We start from the raw sequence: 14,360 nt of genomic DNA on the forward strand, positions 1-14,360 counted from the left end.
CTCTTTCATCTCCTCGTTTGCTTCTCTGATCATTTTAATTATGTACATTCTGAACTCCTTTTCTGTCATTTCTTCTGCCATGCTGTCATTGGGTTTTATTGATGTGACATCTAGATTTGTTTGCAGCATTTTCTTTCCTTGTTTTCTCATGTTGTTCAGATATCAGTGGACCGCTGAGATATTGCAGATTTCCTCTGTTGATTTACAATGACCCTGAAGATTTCTATATATATCCCCTCTTAGCCTTCAGTAGGCTGAAGTCTTGGAGGAGGTTGATAATGCGGTGCTCCACAAGGAAGCTGCCTCTCTAGGAGTGGTGGCCTTCAGGTGGGGTATATTCCCTGCTAGTGGGCAGAGGTGCCTCCACTTGTTGACCAATGGTCATCCAAAGGGGACCTAGGCTGTGGGCTGAGGCAAGGCCTGTTTGGGCCTGAGCCTCTGGTTTTACCGTCCTTGTGGGAAACCTCACCCAGCAGGGAAGACTCACCCGGTGGGGAGGTCTCGCTGGTCAGTTTCCTCGTAGAGGTTCCCCTCAATTTACATCTACTGCCTGGGCTGGGCTGCCTTCCTCTGCAAAGTTTCCAGGGGCCCGGCCCTACCTCCTGGGCCTGGGAGCCTCACCCTTCGCAGATGAATCTCCTTAGGCTGCCCCTCCTCAGAGAATTTGCCCACAGGCCTGGAACCTTCGCTCCGCCCTAAGCCTGTCTCTGTGCGGCTCTTCCACCCAGAAGCCTCCTAGATCCTGGGACCGTGTTCTGCACCTAATCGCCTGGCTGCGTGGCCCCTCCTCTGAGCAGCCACCTGTGGCCCCGAACAATCGCTCTGAGTCCCAGAGACCCGCCACAGGCCTCTTCCTCCAGACAGCTGCCCAGTATGCCGGTGCGGTCACTAGGAGTCCAAGAAACTCACTTCGTGCCTCCTCCTCCCACCAACCATCCGTAGCCCGGGGCAATCAATCACTCCGAGTCGAAGTGACCCTGCCCGTTCCTCCTCCTTCTCCAGATAACCCCCCGGGTGTTCAGGAGCAGTCCCTCTGAGTGGCTCTGAATCCACGTGACCCGCTGCACGGGTCCTCTGGGCCACCGCCCGGAGCTCTGGTGTGGTCCCTCAAGACCAAGCGTCCCACCACGCTTCTCCTCCAGGCAGCCCCCCTGTGTTCAGGAGCTGTCACTTTAAGACCAAATAACTCACCACTCGCCTTCTCCTCTGAGCAGCCGCCTGGAGCGCTAATGCAGTCACTGCGAGTCCAAAGGACCCGCCGCGCTCCTTCTCCTCCTTCTCCTACTCCTCCGGGCAGGCCCCGGGGTTCAGAAGTGGTCAGGGTCCAAACAGCTCGCCACGCAGCCCCTTCTCTGGCAACCGCCTGTAGTTCCCGTATAGTCGCCCGAATCCAAGCGGCTGCTCCTCTTCCTCCTCGTCCTCAGGGCAGGCCCCGGGGTTCAGAAGCGTCGTTCTGATTCCAAACAGCTCGCCGCGCGGCTTCTCCTCTGGCAACCGCCTGCAGCTCTGGCGCAGTCTCTCCGAATCCAAGTGGCCACGCTCCTCTCCTCCTCCTCAGGGCAGGCCCTGGTGTCCTGAGTCCACACAGTTCTCCCCGCCTCTCCTCCCCCGGGCAGCCGCCGGAGCCCCAGTGGCTGCTCCGAGTCCCAGCGCTGTGCCGCCGGCCTCCTCTATGGCGCTCCAGCGGGGGGAGGGGCGTCTCGCCGGCAGTTCTACTTCACAAAGTTTCCTGCGTTCCGGGACCCCCGTCCCATCCGGGATGCCCCCCCAGGGGGTGAGAGTCACCCGGCTACTTTGAGTTGGTCCCAAGCGTCTCAATATCTCCTCTCTTGAATCCTGAGTTCTGGAGCAACACGTAATGCAGCCACCCTCTAGGCCGCCATCTTGAAAACCCTTGTATGGTAACTCTTAATACAGTGATAACTAAAAATGACAGTGCTGTACTCTAGAAGAGCACTACCCACAGAACTCTCCACAATAGCAAACTGTCGTATGGTGCTGCACAACAGAGCAGCCACCAGTCAGGTTTGGCTGTTGAACATTAGAAATGTGGTCAGTATGACTCAGGAATTTAGTTTTAATAATTTTAACTGATTTAAACTGTAACACATGTTTGATGGTCACTAGATGTACATGTCCATCTTGTAAAAAGTCATTACCTCAGTGGGGGCTTGTTACACTTTATTAAAACAAAAGAAACAACTCAAAGTTCTTTTTCTTTTGCCACAATAAGACACTCTATTGAAACTATAGCACTTTCTCAAACAATCTCTAGTCAAATTAGTGTTAAAACTACAAATTAAGTAGTATGTGGAAAATAAAGTAAATGCAATCTAGTAAAAAAGAAATGGCACCTAAGTCAAAATTCGTCCTGATTCTTAATGATAATTAAAATGATAATATTATAAATATTATCTTATTTTAAATTTAAATGAACCTTAAAGTGTGTTTGCAGTCACATTGCTTACACGTTTTCTACAAATATATTTTTATGATACCTGGGAGTTAAGACACTGGAACCAGCACCACTGATTTAAGTTAAGATCAGACTCAGAATATGGGAAAGCACAGTGATGGTTGGGAGAAGCTAGGGAACAGAAAGTTCTCTGCAGGGCTACTAGCTCCTTTGGTTCCCAGCAAATATTTGGGCTTTGATCTACTCCCATTTTTTCCTAAACTTTAAGAGTAGTATCTCAGAGCTAATAAAAAAAATGACACTAATGTCAAACTTACAGACTTAATTCAATTTTATGGTATTTGAGGTCCCTTGGTACTAAATTTGCAATTTTTCTGTAATAAAAATTGTTCTAAAAAAATGTTTATTTAAAATATACACAATTGGCCAGATGTGGTGGCACACACCTGTAATCCTGGTGGCTCAGGAGGCTGAGGTTGGAAGATCACAAGTTCAAAGCCAGCCTCAGCAATTTGGGAAGGACCCTGTCAGCGAGATCCTGTGGCTTGGTGCTTAAGTGTCCCTGGGTTCAATTCCCAGTATCAAAAAACAAACAAACAAACAAACAAACAAAAAAACGTACACTATGAATAAAATCTTTCCTATTAGAGAAATCTTTTCCTATTTGTCCACTTTGCCTTACCTTTCTCTTTGAAAATTTTCTAGTCCAATTATAAGATACATAGTTGTTTCCCTAAATTTTTTATAATCCTGATGCCACTCCTGTAGGTGAAAGAAAGAATTAAAAATATAAACAGTAAGATTTAAAACTGAAATAAAATTGTTTGTAAATTATTCCATTTAAGAGAAATAAAGAATTCAGAAGATAAATGATCTAAATCAGACTTTACTTTCCAACACACAACATTATTGATACCATAATTAGAAAGTAAATGAATATATAATCATATGCATATAATAACAAATGAATATAATACGTATGAAAATTATTAAGCATCAACAGGAATTAAGTTAAAAGGTAAAAATGCAAAAACTGGATTATCAATAGGTTTATTTTTATCTTAAAAATTCTTAGGTATGAAATCATACTATTAAAATATTACTACAGGACAGCATAAGTATCATTTATCAGAAATGTTTGGGACCTAAAGTGTCTTAGATATCGGAGTTTATTCAAATTTTGGAATATTTGCATAGACTTTACCAGCTGAGCATCTCTCGGCCCAAAATCCAAAATCTGAAATGCTCCAAAATCTAAAAAGTTGCACTCAAGAAGTTTTGATATCAGAGCATTTCAGAAAATTATTCTCTATTGCACTGAAGGTAGGAAGAAAATTAATTTATTACTTTAACATAATTCAATGTTTAGAAACTATTACTTGATAAGGAATTTTAAAGAACTAAAAGAAAAATGTATTAATACATTTATTCAATTTTGCCAAATCTGTGATAAATTAAATTTTAAATGTTGTAATTGAGTAGTCTATGCATGAGATATGGTGAAAGGACAGTTGCAGTTCACATTTCATTGTATCCCCCAAAGTACTCTCCCAAATTTACAGGGCATGTAATAGTCTAAAGTGACTCTGAGTTGGTATCCTATAAATCTTGAAGGCAACAAAATCATGATTTTCTTGAATTATTTACTAAAAATTGACTCAAGAAAACTATGAATTCAACATAGGACTTACCTCAGAGAATTCTGATAATAAAATATTAAAGCTTTTATAGATACATCATTATAAGCAAATGCAATTATGAAACATGTATACAGAATACTGGCCAACAATTTTCTCCCTCAATAAACTATTTTACAATTTTTAATCTTAATTTTAACTTTTCAAGGCATAATTTTTATATTATTAGATAGCAAACATAAACTTTGTTCTACAAGTATAAAAGTTAGATTTGCTGGAGAAGGTATTTTCAAACTGCTACTCCATGTTGTCATCACTAACCACTATTAATTAATTAGTAGTTCTGGGTAAATGGATAAGAGCAAATTTTTGAGGTTTTCCATGCCATGCAATCTCTGTTGAAGCTACTCAACTCAGACTGTAGTGTGACCACAGACACAGATAATATGAAAACAAATGGTGGTATTCTGATGAAACTTTTTTTTAACAAAATAAGTAATGAACTAGATTTGGTCTATAGATCAAGATTTGTAACTCCTGAACTTAGAGCAAAAAAAAAAAAAAAAAAAGAGATCAGAATGACAGATAAGCAGAATTCAAAACAACATCATTTAAATAGCTGTGTATAATTCAATGGCTCTGCAGTGAGAATATGGAAGGTTCCAAATAAACATTTAGAATCCAATCTGTTGAAGCAACCTGGGAAGTAAACTGTAGAATCACATTATAATTAAAAAATCAAGTCTGATGAACATGAAACCCTTAGGAACAATGTGGATAGAGAGATTAACAAATTTAAAGGACATAGATTTAGAGCCACTATTAACTTATTGGTGATTTGACTTGTTCCTAAAGGTCATGAGGAAATGTTCTGAATATCTATGCCTCCAGATTGCATATTCCGATAAAATTCTCTCGGTCAATGTGTTTCCTTTATGTGTAAATAAAAACTTTGAGCTTCTGTCCATGTTGACATTTACACAGCTTTATACAAAAGACTTGTATAAGTGAAATGGATTTTGTATATGAAATGAAGAAGGAATTCAATTTTATTTTTTTCCCAGTTTATTTTCTTGTCACTTCTGGTACACATGTCCACATATGGGTGAATCTGTTCTTAAATCCTCAAGTCTGCCCTATTCTTCTAATTTACCTCTTCTTAACGCTAATATTATAAAGTTAAAAGTTATTTAAGACAGTATGTTCTGATTTCTAAATAATCCTTTCCATACTCTTCTTCAATAAAGTCTCAGAAAGGGATTTCTGTTTTTCCACAGAATTTTCCAATTAGATCAACAAGCTCTGTTATGGTTTGAATGTGAGGTGTCCCCCAAAAGCTCACGTATGAGACAATACAAGAAGGTTCAGAGGAGAAACGACTGGGTTGTGAGTCTTAACTCAATCAGTGATTTAAATTACCCCAGATGGGATTAACTGAGTGGTAACTGAAGTGGCAGGGTGTGGCTGGAGGAGATTGGAATTCGCACAGAGTTTGGGGTATATATTTTGTATCTGGAGAGTGGAGATGAGTGCTCTTCTCCCTCTCCCCTGCCCACCTCAGCTTCCTGAGGATGCAAGCTGCTTCCCTCTGCCATGCTCTTTGGCTATGATGTTCTGCCTCACCTGGAGCCCCGAGGAATGGAGTCGGTCTTCTAAGGAATAAGACCTCAGAAATCATGAGCCCTCAAATAAACATTTCCTGCTCTATAATTGTGCTGGTCAGATCATTTAGTTACAGCAGCAGAAGAGCTCATTAAAACAAGCTCCATAAAACAATTTGATAGTATTTTCATAGGAACTACACTGAATCTATAAACCACTGGGGGAAAACTAACATTTTTTACAATATCAGTTTTTCAAATATCTTATGTATATCCATTTATTTATTGAGGTCTCTAATTTCTCCCAAAAAGTTTCATAATTTTCTCTGCAGATGTCATACACATATTTTGTTCAATTTATTTTGAAGTACTCTTTTCAGGTAAGAATAAAAACATTGCAATGAACTTTATGAACTAGATGCCATTGTTAAATAGTTTTGATAAATTTCATTTTCTAATTATTTGTTACTGGAATACGAACATAAAATTAACATTTAAAGTAGATTTGTGTGTTTGAAAGCTCTTTCATGATAATAAATCTCTGTAGATTTTGTTCAAATTTCTGGACACAAAAATATGCAAATAATGATGACTGTTTCTTCTTTTTTCAATATTTTACTTTTTTCTTAGTTCTGTTGCCTTACCATGTTTTTCCTGATCACAAAATTAAATCTTTCAATGTTCATAATCTTATGTATTTGCTATAGTTTTGGTTTTATTTTTACTGTTAGTGAATTTAAGTGCTTGTTAGAAAATTAAAGTAGTTACCTTACACACAAAATTAGCTAAGAGTTTTCATTGAAAATAGTGTTTTTCTGGATTTTCCTCTTCTCTGATAATGTGGCAAATTACACTAATTATTTAAAGGAATATAAAGTAACCAAGTTTATAAATGGGACTAAATATTAATCAAAGGCATATGGGAAAGCAAGTTAAAATCATTAGATTTATAAATAAAAAGATAATATATAGTTAAATTTAAAAGCTTAAAGAAATATCAGGTCCCTGAATAGGTCAATTATAATAAAAATATTTTATCTATCTATTATCTACCTACCTATTTATTTATTTATTTTGTAGTACTGGGGATTGAGCCCAGGACCTTGTACATGCTAAGGCAAGTACTCTCTATTCTCAGACCAAAATGTAATTTTTAAAGACAAAGTTAATATAGGGAGGAATTTGTATACAAATTCTACAAGCAATCACAGAAGGGGACGTATGTTGTACACTCACACAAAGCACCATCTTCACAATGACAAAAACATATGAGTAAAATGAAACTTTAACTTTTCCCAAAATATGTGATAAAGTAAGTTGAAGGAGAATATAAAGCACACTGTCAGTATAGTAAAGCAGCCAAGAATGTAGGTTCTGTTAGCCAAATCATGAACTTCTAGCTTTGAAAATGAATCTGAGGCTATTTCAACATTCTATGCCTTATTTTCTCATATGTAAAACGATAATTAGACTACTATCTCCCTCACAGAGTTCCTGTCTGGATTAAATCAGTTTACATACGCAAATGGCTTAAAATGCTTGACATAACAGTAGGCTTTTGATAGACACTATTAGGTAATAAAAACTTCAAAACTAACAATGCAATTTACCACACTGTTTATAAACTAGAAAAACTCATTTTAATATAAGTAATTGGGCATAAAACAAAAAACTTACCTTTTGGTTTTAAACTTTTTGGCCTACATGTCATTAAAACTACAATCATTTATAGAAGTATTAGTAACTTGGGCATTGACTTAAACATTTAATTTTTTAACCATTCATAATAAATTTGAACTTATATGCTGAAATGAAAAGAACATCAGTAAAATACATGACACCTGAAATCCAGAGTTTAATCTCTCAAAATAGCACATTACCTCATATTCCTCCAAATTCACTTCTTCAGGTTTTATCATTTCTAGTTTGGCTTGAGCGACTTTCATTATGTTGTGACACCTTCAAATAAAAGAAATATACTTCTAAATCAAAAGCAAAATCCATAAAAACTGAAAAATGTGCGCTACATGACACTACATTACACCCAATGTGTAAAACTAAAACCCACTGTCACTGAATAATATGCTTGAGGAAATAACCCTTAAAGTGAAAAGTGTAGTTTTTGAACCAATGCTGAATCACAACAAAGAAAGCATCCATAATTTTAATTCAAAGTTACTGTGTTATATTTACATATGGCTTTTAAACTATATTTAATTAATACAGTTTGCCTGGGTAAAATGAAACTTGGTTTTTATAATGTTTATCTTTAAGCTCAAGAGCCATTGCACCTTCTTTTTCCCTCAAATGGCAGTATTCTTTAAAAACTGGACCTATTACTTCAGGTAAGAATAAATTTCAATGAACTTTCTGATTACAATCAACACTAAAGAAATTCCCACAACATATATTTGGTACATAAGATGCACCTAACTCTTGTCTTTGAAGCACAAGAGAAATCAGGTTGTCCAAACGGACTGACTACTTGGGGTTCCCAGACAGATACTTGCAAAAAATTGTAAAGTCAATGTGATTATCCCATAAACTTCTCCCCCAAAGTCAATGGCATATATTCATTGCAACATAGGATACTGACAGCTTAGATAACAAGGGTCATAATCAGACAAAGCTCTGATTATGAATGTAACAATTTTAAGTGACATACATACTACTAATAATACAAATAGCAATAGCTAACAGTCATTCAACACACAACTTTCTACTAGATATGTTCAAAACCATTTACTTATATTACTTCACTTAATCCTAAATTTCACAGTAGACACAAGATGAGGCAACAACTGATCCTAGTTGCTTTGTTTCCCCTCATATTGTCCTCTGCTACACTTTTTAAATTCAGTATTTTTGAGACACAAAAGGATAATCATCTACTTCAGAATTAAAATGTAATTACATTGAAACAGCATAAATGTTTCTGTAAACTAAAGTAACTTTTGATACCTTAGACCTTTTTGGGGGTGTCTAAATTTGTTCTAATGGCATTCATTCTAATTAGATAAAATTTTAATTTTCAACTTTAGCAGTTTTATAGAAATTTCTAAGAGAAGATAGTTTTGGGTGAATCAAAATAAGTGAATCACTCTAAGCTTTCTTTGTTAGTGAATGCTTTAACTACTATATTTATATACAAGACTAAAATTTCCCCCAGTGATTCTCACAGAAGGATGATTTTGCTCCCTAATGGTTATATGGGAGTATCTTAAGATATTTAATGTTGTTGCAATCTAGGGGTGCTACTGCCATCCAGCAGGTAGAAGTCAAGATGTTGATAAATATCTTACAAATCATAAGATAGCCCAGACAACAAAATTATTTAACCTAATATGTTCATGGTGTAGAAGTTGAGAAATCATGTTTTTTTTCCTAAAAGACTGAGTCTCATAAAGAGGGTGATTTACTGATTCACAATTAAAATATATTAAAATTATCTACATTATTTTTAGTAACTATTTTTAGTTTAAAGGGACATGATTATAGGCTTTTAGAGAAATTATAAAGCAACATCCAAATTAGCTGAGATCAAATCTTGTGCTATATTTAAATGTGCTCACATATGCATAAAATAATTATACCAAAATTGCATTAGGGATCTACAACAAAACAAGTATAATTTTAGCACATGAATTAAGATATTTTGTTTTCATATTACCTTTCATCAAAACTCAGATTTCTATCTCCAAACTGTTCCAGCAATGTTTTCTCAATGATCTTCTTTGGAGCCTGGTTCTGGATGAAGTAGACCACTACATGATGCAAGCGATAATCTGTTTCTGGGGGGGTGTCTTCTTGGGCCAATTTAACCAACCTTGAATACTCCAACTTAATTGCCTAGAAAATGCAAAAATAATCATTTATAATTAAAATCCTTCAATATTTCATTTTTAATTTTTTTGCAAATGTCTTTTTTCCTTTAATGTGCTACAAATAATGCAGTACATCAAAGAACCTTGTTCCACATTACATACTTTCAAAGTTTTCTAAATAAATGGCCACACAGGTCATTTGTGTTCTTGCTGTTTCTACACACAGAAGTAATAAAGTAAGAAAGTGTACGTCGTGACTGATTTTGTAAAATTTATTAAGATCTGGTTGATGTCTATTATGGGCATAATAAGGTGGATGCTCCAAGTTTTCTTATTCTGTTTTACCTTTCCACCATCAGTCTGCATACCTAAACTCTAGAAATGATATACAGCTTCCTAGAATACCCAAATCTGATGAAAATGGTAGATAGCACTCGAAGTGCATAGTAATTCTACTACAACCACCTTTTAGCTGAATAGTCCACAAATAAAGAATAAAATAGCAAATCATTAACATTTATTTGTTACCACCAAGTGATTTCCTGTTACTACACCAGCTATTGAATTTTATGAGTATATTAATAATGATTATTTACTGTTATCACTATCATTACCTTGATGCTTAGTTTTTCTTTATAGACAAATACTTCAGAATTTATATGTAATTACAACATTAAACATTCATTAATATTTATTATTTTAATTACAATTACATGTTTCCACATATAAGCAAAATCTGGAAAATATTAGACTCTATAAATATATTATACACCAAATACTGCTGAAGTCCACATGATGATTAAAGAGAACACTTTTATAAAACTCATTTAAGTTAGGACAGTACCTAAATTTATTCTATTAACCATAAAATATTTTGTTCTACATGAAAGATGCATTACAAAAAAATCCATTCTATTACAAAATTTTTGCTTTTAAATACATGTCTTCCTTAACTAATTCTTGGCCATCCAGAGGTTTTTATCTATGTGGCTGTACTTTATTGAAGGAAGAAAGAGTAACTAACATACATTAAATGAAATACCCTAGTTATGTTATGTCATACTTCACTAGAGGGAAGGCTAACAAGTCCTTCCTATATGGCAAAGTATAAACAGAATAAAATAAGTATTTTCAAAGAGAGAAAATCTGATCTTTATTTGTAAGATATACATGTCATTCCAAAGTCTCACTGCTAGTGGTTAAAAAGTCATTAAAAAACATGTAGACAATCAAAGGTTCATCACTGTATGACTACTTAGCATACATAAGCTTTGCTTTGAACTTGAAAATCTATATTCCCGCAAGGGGGGTGGTGTGTGAAAGAGCACATGTTCAATTAATAAATCATATTGAATTTGAGAAAAAATGTGAAACATAAAAATCAGTAACTATTCATTGCTATTATGGCTCTGAGACAATGACTTATAAACTAGAAAACTTTTAGAAGAGTAAATGTCAGATGTTTCAGATGTCATCCATGTGTTTGATCAGAATGGAGTTTGTATTGAGTCTCTTAAAATAATATGAACTTACATATAAGAAGTTTTCATATTACTCTGTCTACATTCCCCTTTCAAAATAGAAGTATGATTTTTTATAGATTTTTATTAGTGTAATGAAATATATAACCTCTTTATGTTTAGCTCTTGATTTTATTCAAAACAAGATTCTCTAAATTTTCACAAGTGAATGCCAAATTTGGTCATAGCACTTTACAATTTAAAGTCTCTAAACCAGTAGAGATGCATAAGAACCTCTAGGAGACATTTTCAAACACACAGGCAAACACTTCTGCAAGCATAAAGACATTTCTCAACTTTTTTTTTATGGATTTCCTTCTTCAGAAATTTTACAGCTTTTGAAATAAACTTGAATCTATTCAAGTTCTCAACTAATGTTCCATGCTGTTATATTTCGCAGGGCTCTATACAATCTGCATATGAATAAAGTTAACATTATGCTAAATTACCTCTCACTACTTCTTTAAGCATTCTGTTCTAGAATATCTGTCATATTTTCTGACTATCTATGATGATAATTATTTAAGATAATTACTGTAGATACTGCAGACCAAACATTTACAATATGAAATATAATACTGGTCATTAAATAATAGAACAGCTTTGTATTTCATTTTTTTTTTTAACTTTTACATCAAGTTTTATTCAGATACAGTGCCATCTATTCAGTCTTATTTTTTATTACTCCTCAGTATGAACCTCCTTCCATCTAGGTCAGGTTCCCTTCCCCTGCCATCCCAGGCAAATCCACAACTTTGTGTCTCAGGTGCTCTATCCATGTGAGGTTCTTTTTCATTCACTCCCCATATATCTATACATGACTCATTCAATAAGACTAATTGAAGTCACTTTTATAAAGCCTCCTTTTTTTAAAAAAAAACTTTTTAGATGTTGACAGACCTTTATTTTTATCATTTATTTTTATGTGGTGCTGAGAATCGAACCCAGTGCCTCACACATGCTCGGCAAGTGCTCCACCACTGAGCCACAACCACAGCTCCACGAAGCCTCCTTTAATTCTAAAGATCCAACTTTCTAACTACTATTTTCTATTTTTCTAAATCATAATATAAAATTAGATTCTAAATTTATTTCTTCTTACAGGATTTATTTTGATATAAGTATATACTCAAACATTAGAGAATATTATATAAAGGTAGCACATTCTGATAGCAGTGATATAATAAATTGACTAGATTAAGATTCAGAAAGCCAGGTATACCAGTTACTAATAACTGCAAAATAAAACAAGGAACACATTCCTTTAATTTTTAAAAGTATTAAAAATCAATTTTTTTTTCTCTAAAATAGTTAAGGGAGTATACATATATTATAAAATATTTTTAAAAATTGATAGTGTACCAAGATATGAAAAGAAAATCTATTTCATACTTGTTTTTAAAGATTGAAATCATATAAGTTGTTTTCTCTGAATATAATGAAACAAAAATAATAATAAACACAAAAATTTAAAAATTCCTTTTTGGTCGAAAGGAATAAAAATTATATTTACATTAGGAGGAAGATAGCAAAACCTATAGAATTGAGAGTCAAAAAAATCCCAACTTGAATAAAGTTTATCTCAACAATTTAGAAAAAGAGAAAGTAAACCAAAATGAAGTAGGAGAAATAAAAATGATGTGATATTTTGATAGTCAAATGCTTTTTTATTTTGCAAAAAGATAAAAAGAAAGAAGAGCAGAAAGGAGAAGAAAAGTCAACACTAGAAAGAAGAAAGGTGATAATACAAAATCCAGGAAAAGGGTTTTAAAATGTATTAAAGAACAGCATACATAATTCTGTCAATAAACTACAGTATCTTGTTTAAACAAATGAAGAGCTAGGAAAATACAAATTGCCAAAATTGCTTTTAAGAGGTACAAAAAAAAAAAAAAAAAAGAGATGGCACAGACCTGCAAAAGAACTTTAAAAGTACCATATACTAAGAAAATCAGGCCCACACTGCTTTGGAGCTGCACTATTGTGTCAGACCTTCAAAGAACAGATGATGTCTGTGATACCTAAACTGCTTTAGAGCTTGAAAACAGAAGAGAAGGAAGAAAGAGAAGGAAGCAAACCTCTGCAATGACTATAGGCTACTATAATTTGAGTATCAAGATTGATGAATGTTTTTTAAAACTACAGATCAATTTTGTCTTTATATAACAGACACCAATATTCATATCTATTTCTGGTTAGGAAATTGCACAGTGTACAAAAATATACAGTAATAAATAATTTTTACATTGCTTTTTAAAAGCGAGATCAATATTAAGATATTTCCCTTACAAGGAGCCGGAGAAAACTGCTCAGCATTTCAATAGATGCATTACATGTGCTATGCGTGTGTGTGTGTGATATTGGGGTAGATGCATTAAAAAACGTAGAATATCAATTTGAAAGAAAACCCCACACCACATTTTTGACAAAATGTTTTTATATTTACAAAATAATCTATAAGAAACCTATCCCACCCCTTATACTTAATAATAAAACAACAGAGATATTCTCATTAAAATTAAAAGCTAGACAAAGATTCCATTACAATTAATAGTAAGAATATGTTCTAAAACTTCTGGTCAATATAACAAAATCAGAAATGATATAATAAATAAGTTTAATGAAAAGAATTATTACTGGCAAATTTTGATGGAAATCAAGGGAATGAAGTGAAAAACTATTAGAAAACATGATTTTAATAAAATAACTAAATATAATATATAAAATTATTTTCCTATTACTTATACTTCCAGTAACTTTATAGGAAAAGTAGGAGTGAATGACCCAATTCATAAAGGCAAAAACTATAAAAGTACATCAGGAATATACCTAGAAAAAAAGTACAAAAATATAAGATCTAGTAAGACCTATATATAGGCCTTGTACATCGAGAAATAAAATGAAAAACTCTAAGACCATTAGATGGAAAACTATAAGACTTATTAAATGACATAACAATATGACAGAAGTAAAAAGACATCATATTCCTTTTGGGAGAATATCATATTCCTTTCAGTTATTAAAAGAACAAAAATTAGGTAAGTGTTCTTTCCATAAAATGTCAATATATTACAAATGGTTCATAATTTAATTTGTGTATTGTTCACAAAGAGCAAAATAAATCAGAGATTTAATCAGATCCAATTACAAAGAGGGTCTAAGTAAGGGATGAAGAAAGTATTTTAAATTGGTGTGAAGGGGTGCAGTGGTAAAAATTTTATATTTGCATTATCTGGATATTTTTCTATTTGGAGAAAACTGAAATCCCTTATCTAGTATTCTAAACAAAAGGTGAAATCACAAAAGTAGTAGAATTAAACATCTGTATAATTTTGGAGTTGATCATATAAGCTTCAAATCTA

The 14,360-nt window shown here is 34.1% G+C and overlaps 1 protein-coding gene across 7 annotated transcripts in view; it reads right to left on the bottom strand.

Annotated features, from left to right (window-relative positions):
• Positions 1-14,360, bottom strand: part of USP25 (ubiquitin specific peptidase 25) — a 143,555-nt gene that overhangs the window by 11,544 nt on the left and 117,651 nt on the right. For all 7 annotated transcript variants that reach the window (XM_079101219.1, XM_079101216.1, XM_079101215.1 and 4 more), the window contains 3 exons: positions 9,325-9,503; positions 7,535-7,613; positions 3,099-3,178 (listed from right to left, as the gene is read on the bottom strand). In XM_079101219.1, coding sequence (XP_078957345.1) covers positions 3,099-3,178; positions 7,535-7,613; positions 9,325-9,503 — 338 coding nt within the window. The remainder of the gene's footprint in view (positions 1-3,098; positions 3,179-7,534; positions 7,614-9,324; positions 9,504-14,360) is intronic.

The sequence above is a fragment of the Sciurus vulgaris genome (assembly GCF_902686455.1).
Source record: "Sciurus vulgaris genome assembly, chromosome: 10".
NCBI classification, from domain to species: Eukaryota; Metazoa; Chordata; class Mammalia; order Rodentia; family Sciuridae; genus Sciurus; species Sciurus vulgaris.